The 20,625-nt window shown below is 39.9% G+C and overlaps 1 protein-coding gene across 4 annotated transcripts in view; it reads left to right on the plus strand.

Annotated features, from left to right (window-relative positions):
• Positions 1-20,625, plus strand: part of MAPKAP1 (MAPK associated protein 1) — a 235,563-nt gene that overhangs the window by 86,695 nt on the left and 128,243 nt on the right. For all 4 annotated transcript variants that reach the window (XM_068552244.1, XM_068552245.1, XM_068552247.1 and 1 more), the window contains one exon: positions 17,249-17,421. In XM_068552244.1, coding sequence (XP_068408345.1) covers positions 17,249-17,421 — 173 coding nt within the window. The remainder of the gene's footprint in view (positions 1-17,248; positions 17,422-20,625) is intronic.

Consider the following 20,625-nt stretch of genomic DNA (forward strand, 5'->3'; position numbering starts at 1 on the left):
TTGGCTGTGTTGTGTCTTCGTTGCTGCCGCGGGCTTTCTCTAGCTGCGGCGAGCGGGGGTCTACTCTTCATTGCGGTGCGCGGGCTTCTCATTGCGGTGGCTTCTCTTGTTGAGGAGCACAGGCTTTAGGTGCGCAGGCTTCAGCAGTTGTGGCTCGCGGGCTCTAGAGCGCAGGCTCAGTAGTTGTAGCGCACGGGCTTAGTTGCTCCGTGGCATGTGGGATCTTCCTGGACCAGGGCTCGAACCCATGTCCCCTGCATTGGCAGGCGGATTCTTAACCACTGTGCCACCAGGGAAGCCCCTCGTTGTAGTTTTGATTTGCATTTCCCTACTGATAAGTGATGTTGAGCATCTTTTCATGTGCTTATTGGCCATTTGTATATATCTTTGGAGAAATGTTTATTTCAGCCCTTTGCCCACCCATATAGTTTTATTAAAAGCAAAACAAGTAGCTTTGCAGTGCGGCCATGCAATTATAAGTGATGAGTAAGAACTCAGGCTCTGGAGTTAGAAAGCTCCCAGCTTCACCAGCTGTGTGACCTTGGGCAAGTTACTTCATTTCGCCAAGCTCCCATTTCATCTAAAATGGGGAGAATAGTTGACTCTATCTCATTAAATTGTTTTGGGATTACATAAACTAATATTATGGATGTCAAATATATGGGTAATATTTGACCTATAGTAAGTGTTTAATACATGTTAGCTGCTGTATTGTTGGAATCATGAGCCAGTCATAAAAACACCTTTTATATCTTGGTCGTCTTCCTATATTGATAGTGTAAGTCATTCCGTTTTTGAAAATTTTCTGTTGTTTTTCCAGTTCATGCTACTCATTGTCTCAGTCACTATATTAGGTAAAACCATATGGAACTGCAATTTTTGTGGATCACAAATGATTGAATATCAGAGTTTCATGTGATCTAACTTAATGTAGTAGAAACTGAGTGTCTAATATATGCCAGAGTGCCTAGTATGCTATTTTATTCCTTCTTCCCAGATTCCCTACAAAGAATATATTATTTTCCCTATTTTGGGTTGGGGAAACGAAGGCTTAGAGAGGTGAACAGATTTGCCTGAGTTTACACAACTTGTAAGTAGTTAAGCCAGAACTCAAACCCAGGTCTGCTGAATACAAAGTTCATTGATTTTCTATCTAATTTCTACCATATGAACAGTCTTAAAGACACCCCTCCCCTATCTCTGTGTCCAGTAAAGATGAAAGTTAGAGAAACTACACCATTTCTTCTTAGTTGCCAGTGATGTGGGTTTTCTTTAGTTCAGTGAGGATCATGTTCTGTGTTCATGTACATTTGGGCTTTTGTCCCTCTTTTTCACGTTTGAAACACAGCATCTGCAGTGTTGGCTGTAGTCACCCAGGCTCTGCCTTCCTCCCATTTCTCATTGCCATCAGCATCACCATCATTTGTTGAACATCTGTTCTGTGCAGGGAATGTGCGAGTTGCTTTATCCATAGTATCTCAGTGTCCCTATAATTATAGAGAATAGGGGCTAAAACCCTTTACAGGATGGAAGGAACTGAGGCTAAGTGGGATTATATGATTTAGCTGAGGGCACAAGTCTATCTTGCTTCAGGGTCCTCATCTTTTCTGCAACACGTCATTTCCTCCTCCCATTCTTAGAGAGAAGGGAAATGAGGATAGCCTTTTCTACAGAATAATCTGTAGCATACCTTGGTGTGTTATCCCTACTGAATTTTTCCTTCTTTCTTTTCCCACTCCTTTCCCCTTAGGCCTTTCCTTTCCCTGTCCCCCTCTCTTTTTCTCCGTCCCTCCCTCTTTTCCTTCCTTCCTTCCTTTCTTTTTCTTTCTTCCTTCCTTCCTTTCTTTTTCTTTTCCTTTTCCTTTCTTCCCTCCCTTCCCCCTCCCTTCTTCCTTCCTTCCTACCTACCTAATGAAGTTTAAATACAAAGATTAGGAAACTGCTTAATGTATTTCCTAAAGGAAATTGAATTCTTTAGATATTCCCATTTGATTTTTTCCCCCTGACACTAAAAATTATCTCGAAGTTTAATTTGCTTTCAGAGGAATTATCTTTTATTTTTTTTAGTATTTATTTATTTGGCTGCACCGGATCTTAGTTGTGGCATGTGGGATCTAGTTCCTTGACCACGGATCGAACCTGGGCCCCTTGCATTGGGAGCACAGAGCCTTAGCCACTGGACCACCAGGGAAGTCCCTCAACTTTTAAAATATGCTACTAAAACAAGTTAGATTGAATCCTTTTTAGTTTCAAAAAGAGTGACCTCCTTTTCAGATTTTGAATGGAGTCTTTTAAATAATAGGGTTTGGAAGTAATTGCTTAATATCTGAGTTCAAGATAATGACATAACATGTTTGAGTTCTAAGGCTTCCACCCTGCTTATTCCTAAACTAGATAGCTGGAGCCAACTTTCTTACTCACTCCATGAACTGTGTTGGTGAAACCTCTTCTCTTTGCAGCTGGAGGTTGCACTTTATTCCTTTGTCGTTTCATTGTTTCCTTTAGGGTAAGGGAGAATAATTAAGGAGAACATCTTTTCTGAGCAGCTGGAATCAAATTCCAGCTGACTGCAGCACCTGTGAAGATGGCACCTCTGCCCCCGGGTGGCAGGGTGGGATGCCAGCCGTGGAGCCTGGGACAATGGGCTCCAAAGTGCAGAGACGCGGCCGTGCTGCACCATTCCTGCCCTTCTGTGAGCTTCAGATGGCAGTTAACACCAGTGAATGCAAAGTGTCTGTTTTAGACTAATTAGAGGGATGATTTGTGAAACGGTGGCTATTTATTTAATTAATCACCAGCACAAAGCCATAAAATTCATATTTTAAAAATCCCTGTTAGTTTGCCATGTGGTTAATAGATTGGGGCACATTAAAAAGTGACATGGTGATGTATTAAAAATGTTCCACCTAAGGTTCCTTCAGGAAAGAACGGAAGCTGTCTGCTTTCAGATGCTGAAGTGTAACCTGCTAGGATTTGACCTGTCTGAGGTTTTAATATTTGTAAAGACATTTATCTTTTGAATAGCATCTTCATTAGGACATCTCCTTTTGGAATATTTCAAAATATAAGTATGTTTATAGAATAATTTTTAAAATTACAATTAAAGTTAATTTTGTTGCAGGTTCTCTTAACAATGAGGAACTATATTTTCCCATTAAATTATACTATGTTTACTAAGCATAACAGTATCTCTTATAACAGAGGTTATTGTTTTCTATTTTTAGGTGGGAGAGTCATTTAATTAACTCTTTGATTAAATCTCTTTAACTATTTAATTAAAAATAATGTTTTTGTTTCAGCTGTCAGAATTGCATTTTGTTCTGCTCATATATATATATTTTAATCAAATGGGCACAGGGATAATTGCTATACTTGGTCAGTCTCAGGTGAGATGAATTGTCATTTTTGAATACTAAGGATAAAGATAGAGTTGACTCATTCAAGAGATAACACTGGCATTAAAAATGAGAAGAAATGGCTTAGATTCTAACAGATGATAGTGGTTTTTACACATACAAACTTCTAGTTGATTTTCAGTATGCATAAACGTGTGTATGTGCAGACCATCTTGCATTTTAATACTATTTGACGCTAAGCTTGGTATGGCTGTGATTCACTCTCTTTATTTAAAAAAATTATTCTGCATGATCAGTGTTCCTGCTAAACAGTCACCCCAGATTTTTAAGAAAATGTGTTGCTCAGGTGGATGCTTGTAAGGAAACTGTCCGGCCCTTAGGATTGTGTTTCTCCACTGTGTTGTATAATTACCTGCTCTGTTAGAAGGGGAGCAGGAATAAAACATGAGTATGTTAATGCAGCCTGGAGCTGATGTGGTGGTGATGATTACAATGCAGATAAAGCATTTCTCATAACTGCTGTTGCCTACTGGAGCCTTTGAAACATCTGGACCTTTAATTGAAAAATTGTGTGATGCTGTGCAAGGCAGACATGCTAAGTGAAGTCACTAATTTAGAATACAAAAATATAATTGATAAAGTGTTTTATTTACATTGTATTTAAATATTCATACTCTGTTATGCTTTGTATAACAGGGAATTACTGGGTTAAATTTTCATGAACATAGACAGTTTAAACGAGATAAATTAAGTGAAAATGTTAATGGAATTTTACACTGGAACCATAATACTGTTTGCTCCAGGAGGGTGTGTACATTTGCATCTATTGGGGCCTTTTAGGAAAGCAAGGTTAGGTCTTATTCTTTGGGTTTTGCATTTTAGAAGAACTGACCACCAATTGGCAACATTGTTGCATTTCATTCTTGTTATTGCTATCATATCTTGTTATTTAGGTAAAAAAAAAAAAATGATATGTTTCTTGGCATAATGGTAAACGGCTCTAATGGCAACATTATCACCCAATAAACTGAAGCCTTCCCACCTCTCGGGGGCAGGTTATCAGTGCCTGCCCAGGAGAGTAGAAGAGCTGGTGAAGGGCGTGCAATTAACCTTTGTCCTGCATTTCTCAGCAGGGGAACTGACCTAGCAGCCTTCCGAGGAAATCCAATTTAATTTAAAATGAATTTGAAAAGACAAATTAGCCATATCTATTTTAATAAGATAAAATCCCGATTCTCCCTGTGTCTGGTTTAGTTAGGACCTCAGAGGAGATCGGACTGACTAAGACTCAGGACGAACAGGAGGGAAATAAGGCCAGAGGGCTGAGGAGAAACCCGGGAGACCTTGGTACCCAAGTGATTTGTCAGTTCCTGCAAGTGAGCAGGCCTTGCGCTGCCTGTTTCCGCAGAGAATTGCAGCCTGAGATGGGCCTTTGTCTCATCAGACCTTTTGCTTGCGTTGGAGCTTGTGCCATGTTGATGTCATAGGCAGCTTGCCTGTCTCTCCAGGGACCAAACTGTTTTTTTCTTCCTTTGTCATCATCAAAGCACATTTGGGTACTACCACCTGGGTAGCCACTTTTAGTACAGATACACCTCACAATTACTGATGAGGCTCTTAACCCAAGAGTAAGGATTCTCTGGGCCCCATGAGTTGGCACTTGACCACTACTTTTTGAGAACAGAAGCAGAGGGTTCTGCCTACTCTTAAGGGAGCTGGTGTTCCCCTGTGTTTTTAACCTCTGAAACATGGTGAGTGAGGATTTATTGAGCCCCTTCTATGTACCCAACAGCAAAGAAGTATTCCTTTTATTGTATCTGGGAGACGTGGGATAAAGGCCTGAGAGTCAGACTTCTTGGATTCTTCTCAATTGTAAATTTTATGTATAGTTAGAAGTGAGTCTTCCCAACAGGAAGTGTTGTTCTAAATAAATAATAATCTAGTTCTTTTTCTTGCTCCTATTTATGTTTCAATATGTACTTTCAAACTGTTTAATGCAAACTTTCTCAGTTGGCTCTTTGCAGTTGTATCATTTTCATAATGTAAAAAACATGTATTTTCTGCTGCAGACAAGCATCTTTCTCTGTCACCAGGGGTGTAGGTCCTTTGTGTGGCCTTTTCCTATTGAGAATAACGCCTATCCCACTTATTTCACATGTGCATTTTGAGGATGAAAGTGAATGTTGTAATTGGAGAAATATAAAGCTATTTATTTCCATTTTGTCTGATGTTTTTACATTGTTTGCTAGGAGTTGCAGCAGGGACTTGAATTCATTATAATTACTGAAGAGACATACACTGATTGAGCAAATAAAGTAGTAAGCCCATTTGCGCCAAGGCCATCTAATTAAATTCTAACTTTGGATAAGCTAGATATGCGTGAAAGATTAATTTTAAGAGGTTTTTATGACTTACTGAATTATGATTCAGTGAAATTTTTGAATTATATCATTAAGAAACATTGAGTCTTAAAGTGCTAAAACAGTCATGAACCTACTACGGTATATAAATTTGTGGGTTTTAAAAAACTATTCAAAATCAAGGACACAATATAACTTTTAAGTTGTATATTGACATTTAAAACTTTTGAAACATTTACCCAACTGAAACTCTGCAAGAAATGAATATGATCGATGCACCTGAATTATTTCCTTCAATATTTATACAATTTTATATTCTCCAAATACTTCACTATCTCTGGAATTAAATTGTCCTTGGGGTACTTGGAGGGTTGTACCAGATTTTCCATATAATTTAGGAGGATGATAATGGCTATACTGTAACTTTTTCTAAAGATACATCATCTAGTAATGGAGCCAAGTATACATTCCCCACTGAGTTTTAATTTTAAAAGTTGATATTAAATCTTAAAAAGACTCATTGTATTATGATCATTGATAGAGTTTAAAACATGTAACTCTTCTTTATGGTTTTAAAAAACCTATTTTTACTTTTAAAGCATATTGACTTTATTATATAAATGATTTAATAATGAAGAGGTCCCTAAACTTACCCTAGGTGATGGGGCTTAGTTCATGCAAATTACCTTTCCCTGATATTCTCATCACTATAGAACCCATTGTTTGTATAATTAAATGCAAAGTGCTGTGTAACATTAATGATCTAAAGAATCCCACAATGGCCATGAAAATTCAAAATGGACACTTTACATCCCATTATGCTTTCAGATGACTGGATTGTGCTCGTGTGAGAGCACCTCCTGGTACAGGCTGTAACCATCCTGAGGCTGAATGAGAAGAGGATGCTATGGCTCTTCTCTCTTAAAGCCTGAAATAGAGATCTTTTCCTATCGCCTCCGCTTCTCAATCTTGTTTGAAGGGACTTTTTGTTGAAGATCTGCCTGGTCTGAGCAACAGCATAAGTAACAATAATAATAAATAATTGACATTGTATGACAATTTGCAGTTCACAGAGCATTTTAACATGCTTTATTTTTGCTTCGTACGTCCAGTGAGTCTATTGAGGTAGTCTCATCCATGTTTCATGGCTGAGGAAATTGACTTTCAGAGAGGTTATGGGCTTGCCCAAAGTTACACAGCTCAAGTCTGGAAGGGATGGGTCCAGACCAGTTCTGTAGACTCTGCAGAGAGGTCCCTAGCAAACATAATCGTAAAATGTCATGGTAAAAACAGACATTTTCAAGGGCTGCTTTCTGAATTTAAGACTTCGAGAAAACGGTTTTTATTCCAGATACCGTATGGGTAGGCTTTCTTTTTTTCCCTTCATCCTCCCTCCCCACCCCCCCCACCCCCATTTTGTAAAATTTCTTACCTGTATTTAAACATGAATGATTGCTGGTCTTTCACTTGATGTCTTGAAAAAAAGAATTATTCAAGGCTATTACTCAAATTTCACTTGATAACAGATTGCTTAAACCAGTAGCTCTAGGCATTTCTTCCAAAAGTGAGAAAAGACAAGGCATCAAACTATGGCGGGTTTATTTTAAATGGGGAGGCTCTTTACTTGAGAGCAGCAGCCCCCTTTCTTGTTTCAGGTTCGGGACTATAAGTTTATATTTGTCACAGATGTTACAGAAAGAAAATTCAAGAAAATCATCAGCCTGGGAAAAGCCGAGGGAAATGAACTTTCTATACTGTGCTGTATGCTGAGAAGGGTTACAGCGTGGCTTGTACCACAGTGTTTAGGAACTGAGCTACTTTGTTTGAGGTCCTCATGTATGTGAAGGGGTGTCTGTGGAAGTGGAGGTAAGTTTGTTCCAGGTTTCTGAGGGCTAGAACTAAGATCAGTGAGGAAAATCTGCAGAGGAAAAAAAATCTCAATGAAAAAATCTCAATGAAAAAAAAAAAGTTCTAGCCGTCAAAACGGTTTGCCTGCAGACTGAAGCCAAGGGTCCACTTCAGAGGATGGCAGGGACCTCATCAGTGGAAGGTGTTCAGGAGACGTCGTAGGACAACCATTTGCTGAAACTGTTTTGAAGGGGATGACCCTTAAAATTCCCTGCAGTTTTTTTTTTTTTTTAATTAATTAATTTATTTATTTTGGGGTGTGTTGGGTCTTCGTTTCTGTGCGAGAGCTTTCTCTAGTTGCGGCGAGCGGAGGCCACTCTTCATCGCGGTGCGCGGGCCTCTCACTGTCGCGGCCTCTCCCATTGCGGAGCACAGGCTCCAGGTGCGCAGGCTCAGTAATTGTGGCTCACGGGCCTAGTTGCTCCGCGGCATGTGGGATCTTCCCAGACCAGGGCTCGAACCCGTGTCCCCTGCATTGGCAGGCAGATTCTCAACCACTGCGCCACCAGGGAAGCCCTCCCTGCAGTTTTAAAAGTATGAATGGTAATAAAGTTTTTTTGTTTGTTTTTTTTTAAGTCTATGAATGTAAAAGTAGAGGGGAAAAAAGGCAACTTAATGAACAGCCAGCATTTCCTGAGCATTTACTGTGGACTAGGCACAGTGATAAGTGCTTTACATGCGTGGTCTCATTGAATCCTTTCAACAAATCCATGAAGAGGTACTTTTTTTTTTTTTTTTTTTTTTATTTATTTATTTTTGGCTATGTTGGGTCCTCGTTTCTGTGCGAGGGCGAAGAGGTACTTTTATAATACACTATTTCTGTGTGGAAATAGTGACCCAGAAAGGTTAAATAAAATTGTCCAAGGACACACAGTAAGTGGCATTGCTGAGAATTGAACCCAGGTCTTTCTGACTCTACAGCTTATGCTTTTAACCACCACACTGCAATGCCTCGCTTGTCCCTATTAATAGAATAAGAATCCTGGAGGTACCCAGACCAGAACTTGACCTTGTTAAAGAAAGAGTGACAGTTGACGTTCTTAATAATAAAAGCTTAATGGAACCAAGGTTGGTGATTCAGAGAAAATTAATGAGATTTTGTCAATTTTATCTTAAACTTAACTTGTCAGAAAATACAGTGTCCAGTGACAAACTGTAGGAATGTTTTTGACAAATTAACTTGACTACAGGTGCCAGATCAGGGAAATGTTAATTTAATAGGCTTTAAGCATTCCTGATTTATTGAGGGTTAAGATAGCACTACAAAGCCAAGCCCCTAGTTCTGAATGGATTTGTCATAGAATTTTATACAAAATCTATTCATAAGTTCAGTGCCACCATTTTGAATGTACAAAAGTGAGTTCTTTGCCTGAGCTCATAAAGCCAGCACTTATTGAGAGCAGAATGCTTCAGTATGGGGTTTGGGGTTTTTGTTTCCTCTTCATGTAGCCATGGTCAATTAAACCTGGCTTCGACCAGAATTAGGCTTGATTTTGTTTAAAATCCTTACTCTGATTAAATGAAGTCCCTAAATCATCATCAGAGTAGTGATAATCTGAGACCCCTGTACCAAGTCTGGGTATCATGTTATTAAAGACTAGGCCATTGGTAGACTATAGCATCCTTTGGTCCTTGTTGAGGGAAGAAGGTACTGGTGGAATGGAACTGCAGCCATTCCTTTAAGAGAGTTTTAAGTTTTGAAGGCTACAAATAACCCTTTTATCAATTTGCATCATTATATTGTCTGGATACACTGATATATTTATTCCTACATTAGAATTACATATAATGATCTGCTTGTGCAGTTGTGACTAATGGAATAATGTTGCCTGCTTTTTGTCTCTTTAATTGCAGAAGCCAAGCTGTCTATCCTTACTCTGTTCCTTTCCCTTGACAGAGAAATTGAACACTTAGCAACAGTTTTGAGATCTGATATTCAATTTATTACTGACAAACCTTGATGTTAAGTAGTGCTGTTAACTGAACCTTCTGTCCTTAAGACTTAATTCAGCTAACTCAGTTGATATGGATGTTTCTTAATTCAAGATGATTTTGAACTGAATGCCATCTATTGTTCTTCCTGCTTCCCCTATTTTGGAAACTAGCAGGTACATAATTTTGAAATTAACTTTATGATAGGCAGCAAAATGTATATTATTTTAATTAATGGGATCAGATGGGAAAAAAATCTGGAACAGACGTAATGTTTTAATTCATCATGTTCAAATTCTATGTATTTCATTTCTGTACCCATTCATATTCCATATATAGAAGTTATTTAAAATTTTTTATCTTTACATTTCATGAACTAATTATTAATTGGGTGACCTATAGTTCATAATACTGATATTTCATGATTGGCATAGAGACACTTTTTTAAAAAGTGAGCTTTTGCAGTATATATCACAAGCCACAAAGCATTGATACTCTTTGGCCTAGTAATCTCCTTAGAATATGTGTACAAACATTTATATAAGAGAATGTTTCTGAGAATATAATTCACAATAGTGAAATATTAGAAACAACATCCATTTAATAATAGGGGAATAGGTTGATAGTACCTCTATATGCTATAATATAATGCAAGTGTTTAAAAATCATGTGTTAAAAGAATATTAATCATTCACTCCATCAATATGTGTAAGTAACTACTATATGTCAGCCCTATGTTAGGTGCTGGGGATATTTTAGAGGAGAAAGAGGGCTCCTGAAGAATGGCCTGGGAAGTAGAAGAGGTATAGCCAGTTTACCTGGGATACGAGAGAAGTGCTAGGTGTGGTGGGTCCATTTTGAGAGACAGTCTGAGGACTTCTTTCAGTGCAGTGAGCTAACACCACACCCCTGCTATGTTCTGTGCCCTTGGAGAATACAAAATGGGTGAGGTACAGTTTTTCCCTTTACAGTTACATGGGAGGGTGGGGAAGGAGGTTGTAATGGTAGGTAGAGAAAAAATGAAGCCATAAGGCTATGCAAGTCAGATTGCTAGGGGGCAGAGAAGAAGAAATTAATTTCGACTTCCACCTTCTAGGAAAAGGAGACATTTGAATTGAAGGACAGAAGAAGAGGTACACTTCTTGATTAGCGGCTATGTGTCAGGCATTTTATATACATTTTATTTGCTTTTCTAAGTAAGGGAATGGAGGTTCTGAGAAGTACAGTTACCTGCCCAACGTCTCAGGTCTAGCAGCTAAGGAAGTGGCAGAGTCTGGATTCAAACCTGGATCTGGCTGACCCCAAATCTATGCTCTGAACCTCTCTTCAATATACTTTATTAATGATACATTGAGACCAGATTGCAAAGGGTATTAACTGCCATGCTAAAGAGCTGGAATGCTAACACTGGGGAGAGCCATCATGTATTTCTGAGTGATAGGCATGTTCAGTGATTAGAGAAAAATCGCTTTGATAGCAGTAAAGAAATAAAGATTTGGAGAGAGGAGAGATTTTAGAGACAGGGAGATAGTTGGGAGACTGCTGCAGTAGTCTTGCTGTGAGATGATGAAGCTTGAACTAGGGCAGTGGCATTGAGGAGGAAGATTTGAGAGATATTTCAGAGACATTTGAAAGATGAGACAGAAAAAAGAGTTAAGGTTCTTAGCTTGAGTGACAGAGTAGGTGGTGAAAGCCTTAACTGAGATCAAATATAGAATGAGAGACAAAGCTGAAGGAGGAAACAGGTCTTGGACATGTTGAGTTTGAAATTTTGGCTGCATTTGCTAGGCCATCAAGTCATGGACAGGCCATGTGGTATGAACTCTGGAGTCTAGTTGGTCTTTATCAGTTGCAGTTGTGTTGAGGAATAGTTTTGCTTCAGGAATACTTTTCTTTTTGTTCTAAAACCTGAATTAGGGCCATTCCCTGATTTAGGGGCTGCTCTGGAGAGAGTTGTTCAACTCCAAATTAGCTCAATACGGGTTTATTACTTTTCATTTTTCTTTGGTAAAAATTACTTAACTTGCCATTGGAAGGTGTCTGAGTTAGATTTTCAACTTATTTTTTCCAACAGCCTGTCACAGCAACTGGCACATAATGTGTCCTTAGTAAATTCTGCTGGATGCCTTAACATAGGCTACATTTTCAAAGTTGATCCTCTCTTTCTCTTACCTAAAACTCTTAAGCTCTGTGTAGTAGTTCTTTTTATCTCCTTTTTTGTTATTTAATTATAATATTTACTATTTTGTTTCTAATTATAAAAGTAATAACATGCTTAGTACAGAAAGTACAGAAAAATATAAAGCAGAAAATTAAAATTAAACGCTCATAATCCTTTGTCTCAGGGAGAACTCATACTCACTTTTTTGTATATTGGTATAGAAGGTGTTTAAATACAGTAAGTGTCTTTTCCTTGGGTTAGTGGTTCTGTTGGATGGAAGGGTAAGTTTTTTATTTTTTATTTTTTTATCTAGGAGGCCTTTTCCAACCCCCTTTAGTCTGGGTTGTTTCTGAGCTCTCGTAATAGCCTGTACTTTCCCTCTTAAAGCTTTGATCACAATGTACAGTATAGACCTTCAACAGACCATGAATTTGATGAAGGTCTGCATTTTGTCTTACTTAACTTTGTCTTCAGAGCCCAATATGGTGTTTCAGTGCGTGTTTGTTGAATGCATGAGTGATTAGGAAAGATGGAGCTAAACCAGTTTTCCCTGTCTCTGTGGTGACCCTTTCCTTGTGCTCTAATTATGCCTCCATTTCCCCAATTCTGTGGAACACATAAATTGCCATGCAGTGAAATCGTATATGATCTTTGTTTATTGCTAGTTGCTTTTTTTTTTTTTAATTATTTATTTTTATTTATTTATTTATGGCTGTGCTGGGTCTTCGTTTCTGTGTGAGGGCTTTCTCTAGTTGCGGCAAGTGGGGGCCACTCTTCATTGCGGTGCGCGGGCCTCTCACTATCACCGCCTCTCTTGTTGCGGAGCACAGGCTCCAGACACGCAGGCTCAGTAATTGCGGCTCATGGGCCTAGTTGCTCTGCGGCATGTGGGATCTTCCCAGACCAGGGCTCGAACCCGTGTCCCCTGCATTGGCAGGCAGATTCTCAACCACTGCGTCACCAGGGAAGCCCTAGTTGCTTTTTAATAGTTAGATGTTACTCTTTGGAATATTGCTTGCCTTGATGTGTGATGAATACTTTTAATCCTTTGGTCACTTTTTTTTTTAATAAGTTAATTACTTTCTATTATATTGATGGATTGTTTTATGTTTTAGATGATTCTCTCTAAATATTGCAACACGGGGACTATTAGATAGAGCTAACTGCCACCACCTTGAGTTTTTTCAGAAGAGGCTCCTTATTAAAAAATATATAATTTCAAGGTTTGTGCAAGGCACTTTTCCCCCATCATCAGTGCCTCAAGATGGAATTAGAAGATTAAAAAGATAAAGTGCTTCATTCATTTAATAAGTATCTGCCATATTTATTCTCATAGTTTTCCCCACACTTGCTATTTCACTATGAAATGAAGAGGGTAAAGGGGTGCGTAGGAGTACCGTATAACTATCTGCTTTCATTTCCTAAACAGTGGTGACTTCCCTGCAGTCAGCTGACAGTGGCAATGACCTCCGGAGTCTCAGTCCTTACCGGTTCTCCTTGGGCAGCTCCTCAGGGTGCTCCTTGTGTAGGAGACTGCTTTAGGCAGTGCTGTGGGCATGTTAGTGAGAAGGAGGGGGAGATGATTTTCAAGCCTTGGAGAGTGGGAATTGATTATATTTAGGAAAACTTTAGTGAAAGAAGGTGTTGATATTTAAAGTAGAGGCCTTTGAGTCAGACAGACATGGCTTTGAGTCCCGGCTCTTCACGTTGGTTATGAGATCTTGAGCAGATGACTGTAGTCTTATAATCCTTAGTTTTATCATTTATATTATGAGGGTAATGATAGAACCCTATCTCTTATAGTGATTGTGAAAATTAAATGAGATAACTTAGGCAAACATTTAGCAGAGTTTATTTAGCTCTAAATAAATGCTAGCTTTTGTCATAATAATAGGTATTATTATTAGGGCTCCTATAGCATCCATCTTTGGCCTCATGTGACCTTGTAATAGACTTGAGTAATAGAAATGGGTCTGATTATAAAACTTAGGTCCTTTCTAGTGTACTGCGCTGCATTTCTAAAGCACTTTATAGTTTGCAAAGTACATTCACATTTGTCATTTCATTGAATCTTTGTATCTTTAGGTATTGTGATTCCTATAGCCCCTCAGCTCCAGTTCTTCAGAAGAAGGAGGAGGAATAAACAGAAATAAGAAGAGAGAGCAGTGACAGCAATTAGGGGTTCTGAAAATGAGGTTGAGAAGAGAGTGGTAAGAGGGCTATAAACCCACTCCAGAAAGATTGCCACTGTTTTAATTTTAACCTTTTGACTGCCTGACAGGATCAAAACACTTGCTGTTTAGAGACATCTTTGCTAGTCCTTGGAGTTACTATTTCCAAGCTGAAAAATACGTGCGCGCGCGCGTGTGTGTGTGTGTGCGTGTGCGTGCACGCACGCATGTGTATGCGTGAGAGGGATAGGGAGAGAGCATTATGTAGGAGAGTTACTTTTTTATTATTTGCTTTATAACATAGAGAGAAGACTCAGTAAACAAAAAACAAAAAACCCAGTGGATCTAATATTAGATGCTGGGTTGTTTGAGAAGTGGAATCTCTCTAAAAATGTTTTTTAAACTGATTTTATGTATTTCCTTACCCTAGTTCTGATATTTTTTCCCACCTTAGATCGATAGAATTCTGTATAGAGTGTTAACGAAGGAACCACTTGATTGCTCAAGTCCCTCCATCTCCATCTGCTATCAGGAAACAGACCCATAGAAAAGGGCAAGTGAGATGGATGGAAGAAACTAACATTTATTGAGTTCCTACCATGTGTCCCAGTAGGCATTTGACTCATTCATGCATTCATTCTGTAGTTCAACAGATTTTTTTTGGAGAGTCTTCTGTGCGCAAGGCACAGTGCTAGCCATTGTGTATAGAGCAGTAAACAAAGCAGACGTTATTATGGTTCCCCTAATGGAAGCTCAGAGGCTAGTGGGGGAGGTATACACTGAAGATGTACATAAATAAATATATAATATCAAATTGTTAAGTGCTATGAAGGAAATGAACAGGATATGTGTGAGAGGATAACTGTGGAAGGGTCTTCTTTCTATAGGATTATCAGTGGAGGTTTCTCTGAGGAGTGGTCATATGAGCTGAGCCTTGAATAACAATAATAATAATCCTCACAAGAGTCAGCCCTCTGATAGATAGCACGTCCTATTATTATCATTTTATGTATGAGGACATGGAAGAACAGAGAGTTAAGTAACCTGCCCGAGGCCACATAATAGAGGATGCAAAAATCATGAGAAAGAGCCTTCTAGATACGTGAATAGCACTTGCTGTGGCCTTAAAAGAGGAAGAAGCAGGCAAGGTACACACATTCAGGGCACTTCTAGAAGGCTGGTGTAGCTGAAGCGCGGGGTTGGGGGGTGGGGGGAGAGTGGCAGTAGATGATGTTGGAGGGCTAGGCAGGGTTCAGATCACACAGTGCTTTGTTGCACACTGCATGGAATTTGGATTTTATTCAAAGTATCATAGGAGCCACTCACTGAAGGAATTTCAACAGGAGTGTAATATGATCAAATTTGATGCTGCAGTTTGGTATCCACAGATTCAACAAACTGTGGATCCTGTAGTACTGTAGCCCATATCAAGTGAAAAAAATTCACGTGTAAGTGGACCCTCGCAGTTCAGACCTGTGTTGTTCAAGGGTCCACAGTATTTTTCGTCTGTTGGCAATACACGAGGGAAGGACAGGAGCTGAAGGTCAAGAGGCGAGGTTCATGGGAAGTTTGAGGAGAGAAGCAAAAGTATGCATTAGTGGTCTCAGGCGGGGTTCAGGTTGGATCAGGAGATATAATAGGCTTGCTATACAGTGTTGAGTGTCTGTTTGAGGTTTATCATCATGAATTTAAAGTAAAATCAATCTGTACAGTTATATGATTTTTCTCCAGTGATGTTTAGGTGGGCAATGCAGAGGGTTGGGTTCATACAAGATTGGGGTTCTGTGAATTGTGTCCAGTGGAGGAAGAGAGTATTAAAACTGTATTTGCAAAGGAACGATTATAATGGCTCATGTAATCTGGAGGGTGGCATTGGGAAATAAGGGTGACTGATAGATAATTAAAAGGTGGTGGTTCAACAGATTATAGGTTGGAGAATTTGAGGGACTACTTGAACAGATGAAGTAGAGGTATATTGAAGTGTATTCAGGTTTTAACCCTGTGGTCTAGTGGTTAGGGTTTGGCGCTTTCACTGCCATGGCCCAGGTTCAATCCCTGGTCCGGGAACTGAGATCCCGAAAGCCTCATGGTGCGGCCAAAATTTAAAAATAAATAAACAAAAATAAAATTATAAAAAAAGTGTATTCAGTGAGTGGATGTTCTAACTTGAGATTTTGGAGTTAGTGCAGATCTCTGGTGTACCCACCACAATAAGTGATTTGAGGTGGTGGATGAAAAGGCACTGGGGATGATGTGGTCTAGGGATTGAGACACTTGCGTATTGGACAGATTGTTCTTTTAGATGAAATTGCCAAGAATGGTGACAGGAATTGGTGTGGGAAAGACTGTGAGCCAAGAGCTCAGGCCTTCAGTGAGGGAGGAGAATGACCAAAGAAAGGTTGGTGGGTAACAGAAAAGGAGAGGGAGAGGATGGTGTAGTTGGATGGCTTGGGTCTCAAAGGAACAGCGGTTTTTGTAAGAAAGGAGAATTAATAGTTTGGAAGTAGCAGGAACAAGAATACCTACTCCACCTCCTGGCCTTAAGGATTTGGGGGTTAAAAAGAACAAAGCAAAACAGTCTTCTGGACAGCAGAGGAAGTAGTATCCTCATGATCAGCAGGTTTCAATTAAGGCAAAAAGGTGGAGGGAATGTTTTTTAAAAAGAAGTAATGATGTATGGAAGTTTGCTGATTAGTGCAGGAGTTCCAGAGGGGAGTGGAGGGTTTGGGAGGGAGGAGAGAGAGGTGTGTGGGAGGGATTAGGGACATGTAGATCAGTGTGAGTATGGTGATTAGGGCAGTAATAAGACCAGAGACCCTTGAACTTCACTTCAGATGAGTGAAGTAACAGATGTACTGCATAATGGAATTAGCCCCCATCATCTCTGAGAAGGCAAGCCCCTGGTTCCAGTACTGCTAAATGCTTCCTTGGAGAATATGGCAGCTTATCCCAAGGTCTCAAGGAGTGATATGGCAGTTTTCAGGGAGGGCAGCTTATGCCAAGTTCTGATGATGACTTTTCCAAGGTCACACTGAATAAGTAACAAAGCAGATCTCCTGACACCAAACCTTAGGTCTGCCCACCGCTCTAATTTGTTTATTTTAGTTGTAGTGCTCATTTACCTTACTGCTGGCAGAGCTGGATCCATTAGAACATTAGAAAATTAAAATTAAAGAAGAAGAAAAAAAAAAAAACCTTAAAACTAGACAATGTTTCCACTTTGGGACCACCCTAGGCTCATACGCTGGTATGTGCAACAAGGATGAGAACACAGGCCCTGGAGGGCAGTCGTTGTAGCTCAGTAGGGTCTGCATGACCGGAACTGTGTGCTTTACCCTCATGCATGTGCTCTGTCCACAGGGTCATGTAGGCACAACAGCAACCAAGAAGATCGATGTCTACCTCCCCCTGCACTCAAGCCAGGACAGACTGCTGCCAATGACTGTGGTGACAATGGCCAGCGCCAGGGTACAGGATCTGATCGGGCTCATCTGTTGGCAGTACACAAGCGAAGGACGGGAGCCGAAGCTCAAGTAATCCTCCCTCTTTTTGGCTGCTCTAGTTTCTGGCTGTCTCCTGGCCACCCATGCTGCATTCTGGGCCCGGTCAGTCTTTCTGGGCTTTGGCCTGGGAGCCAGACGTCCACGCTGATCCAGGTCAGGTTGCTCACCGGATCTTGGACCTGTGTAACTCAGGCTTATCTCAGAGAGTCTGCTTGCAAAGCAGACTGATAAGTTTGTGAATCCAGACATGAGGAAATGCATTTTAGCAGGATCCAAACCCTTTTATGATGCTTGCTGATAAAAGGAGCATGGGCGGTAGTGGAGGGAACTAGTGTTTGTTGAGCACCAATCTTGAGTTGGGCATGGTGCTGGGCACTTCATACCTGGTTTCTCATTTAATTCTCCCACTTCCTGTGAGGTGAGCATCATGATCCTCATTTTGCAGAGGAGGAAGCTCAGGATCAGAGAGTTATTTGCTGAAGTTTACACCAGTGGGAGATGACAGAGTCAGAATTTGATTTCCAGTCTGTTTGATGCCAAGATTTTTACTTTATTTCCTTTTGGTCTGAATTACAGTTTTCTTTGTTATCAGTCAGTGACCAGTTTTTCTCTCAATTACTAGACTCTATTCCTCATTAAACTATTACATTAAAAACGTAGTGCTTGAAAGTAGAGTCTCTATATCTGTACATCATAACTTGAACTTTAAAGTAGTTTGCTGCATTAGTTCTCCCATACTTGAATTTCTTATCTGACAGGCATCCTCTCCTAGTTTTATGTGCCCTTCCCAGCAGTAGGGTTTGGGATACAGCTAAATGTAGTGGATGCCTTCATTTTGGAAATGGATTCTCATGGAGACTTTCTCTTCTCACATTTTGAGTTAGAATGGTCCAGTCTGTCAGGTGTGTGTGTGTGTGTATGTGTGTGTGTGTGTGTGTGTTTCCTTTAGGAACATTAAATTTGCACTTAAAATTATTCTTTCAAGTTCTTTTTTTTTTTTTTTAAGATTGATTGATTGATTGATTGATTGATTGCTATGTTGGGTTTTCGTTTCTGTGTGAGGGCTTTCTCCAGTTGCGGCAAGCGGGGGCCACCCCTCACCGCGGTGCGCGGGCCTCTCACTATCGCGGCCTCTCTCGTTGCGGAGCACAGGCTCCAGATGCGCAGGCTCAGCAGTTGTGGCTCATGGGCCCAGTTGCTCCGTGACATGTGGGATCTTCCCAGACCAGGGCTCGAACCCGTGTCCCCTGCATTAGCAGGCAGACTCTCAACCACTGCGCCACCAGGGAAGCCCTTTCAAGTTCTCAATGACATTGCCCTCCACTTTGCCTGAAAAAATTGTGGATATGAAGATAATCCTTATTGCTCCTATGGCAATAGAAAGCCTTTTCAACCAAGATACCACGTAGGCTCAGAAAAGGGTTGAGTCTGCAGCTGTGCTCAAGGCTGAGCTATGGTGTTGTCCCTTTTCAGCGTGAAGTGGAAGCAAGCAAGTGCTAGTTACTTGATGTATGTTGTCTGAGTTAATCCTTAGAACACTGCTTGATGCAGAAACCGAAACCAAGAGAGGCAAAGGAATTTGCCCAGGGTTACACAACGAGTAATAGGAGTTGAACTGTGACATACATCTTACAGATGAGGAAACTAAAGTGTAGAGAGGCCAAGTAACTTTTCTAAATTACACGGTAAGTGGTAGAACTGGTATTTAAACCCAGGAATTTTTTTTTAATTGAATGAACAATTATTTAAATTCTGTAGTGCTTTACAATTTCCAAAAGTTTCACACACGTGATTTCATATAATTCCATAATAACCCTTTTTTCTCCCTTCCCCTATATTGCCCCTCCTTCCTTCTTCCCACTGATAACGTTTGTTCTCTATATCTGTAAGTTTGCCTCTTTTTTGTTTTATTCACTAGTTTGATGTATTTTTTAGATTCCACATATAAGTGATAGCATATAGTATTTGTCTTTCTCTGACTTATTTCACTTAGCATAATGCCCTCCAAGTCCATCCATGTTGCTGCCAATGGCAAAATTTTACTCTTTTTTACGGCTGAGTAGTATTCCATTGTGTATATATATACCACATCTTTACTCATTCATCTGTTGATGGACACTTAAGTTGTTTCCATGTCTTGGCAGTTGTAAATTGTGCTGCTTTGAACATTGGAGCACATGTATCTTTTCGAATTAGTATTTTGTTATTTTTCAGATATATACCCAGGAGTGGAATTGCTGGATCATATGGTAGTTCTGTTTTTAGGTTTTTGAGAAACCTCCATACTGTTTTCCACAGTGGCTGCACCAATTTACATTCCCACCAATAGTGTGCAAGGGTTCCCTTTTCTCCACATCCTCGTCAACATTTGTTATTTGTTAAACCCAGGAATTTCTGACTTGAGAGCCCCACTCTTCACTATTACATTATAGTCCTTACCATGGAACTCTGTTATAGGTGATATTAAAATATTTATTGAGTTCATGCTTAGTACAGGCACTGTGCTAGATCTGGAAATACAGAAGTGAAAAAGGCAGTTTATGCCATCAAGGAGGTTATTGTCAAAGGTAATAATAATAGGCAATAATAACACAATACACTAGGCAATGATAATACAATACTATAATAATACAATACAGTAGCATGCAAAATCCTGAGAAGATCTGACCCCGTACTTGGTGGTGAGACTGGAGTCATGAAAAGCAACCTTGCTTAAGTGACATCTAAACAGAAACCTGAAGGAGTAGGAAAAGGTGATGCAGAGAAGTTGAGAGGAGGGTGCTCTAAACAGAGGGAAAAGCACAGACTTCTGGTTATTGATGACCCTTTAAGTTCATGCTTTAAAGTCTGTATTCTGCTTCAAATACATAGTAATGATAAATGGAGTATGTTGTTGACATACTTGTATTTTAATAACCAGTTAACCATCCTGTGGACTAGGAACAGAACCAAGTTCAGAAATAGGCAGAGTGTGCTGGGAGTTGGTTCTTTTAGAGCATTACTTCTAAAGGAACATGCTGTGAATGAGTTTACCAGTATGTGAAATAACTGATTTTTCTCAGGCTTCAGGGCAACTAGGTGGTCTGAGGGTAGTCAGAGCCTCCAGCCATCATTCCTGGGTAGGGAACAGAGTCATCCATCTATCTGTGTGCCGTACACATGCTGTTATTTTCTAAGTATCCCAAGATGTCAAAAAAAGTGGGAAACACTGCTTGAGGATATAGGAACCAAAGG

Source organism: Eschrichtius robustus, chromosome 10 (assembly GCF_028021215.1).
Source record: "Eschrichtius robustus isolate mEscRob2 chromosome 10, mEscRob2.pri, whole genome shotgun sequence".
Taxonomy (NCBI): Eukaryota; Metazoa; Chordata; class Mammalia; order Artiodactyla; family Eschrichtiidae; genus Eschrichtius; species Eschrichtius robustus.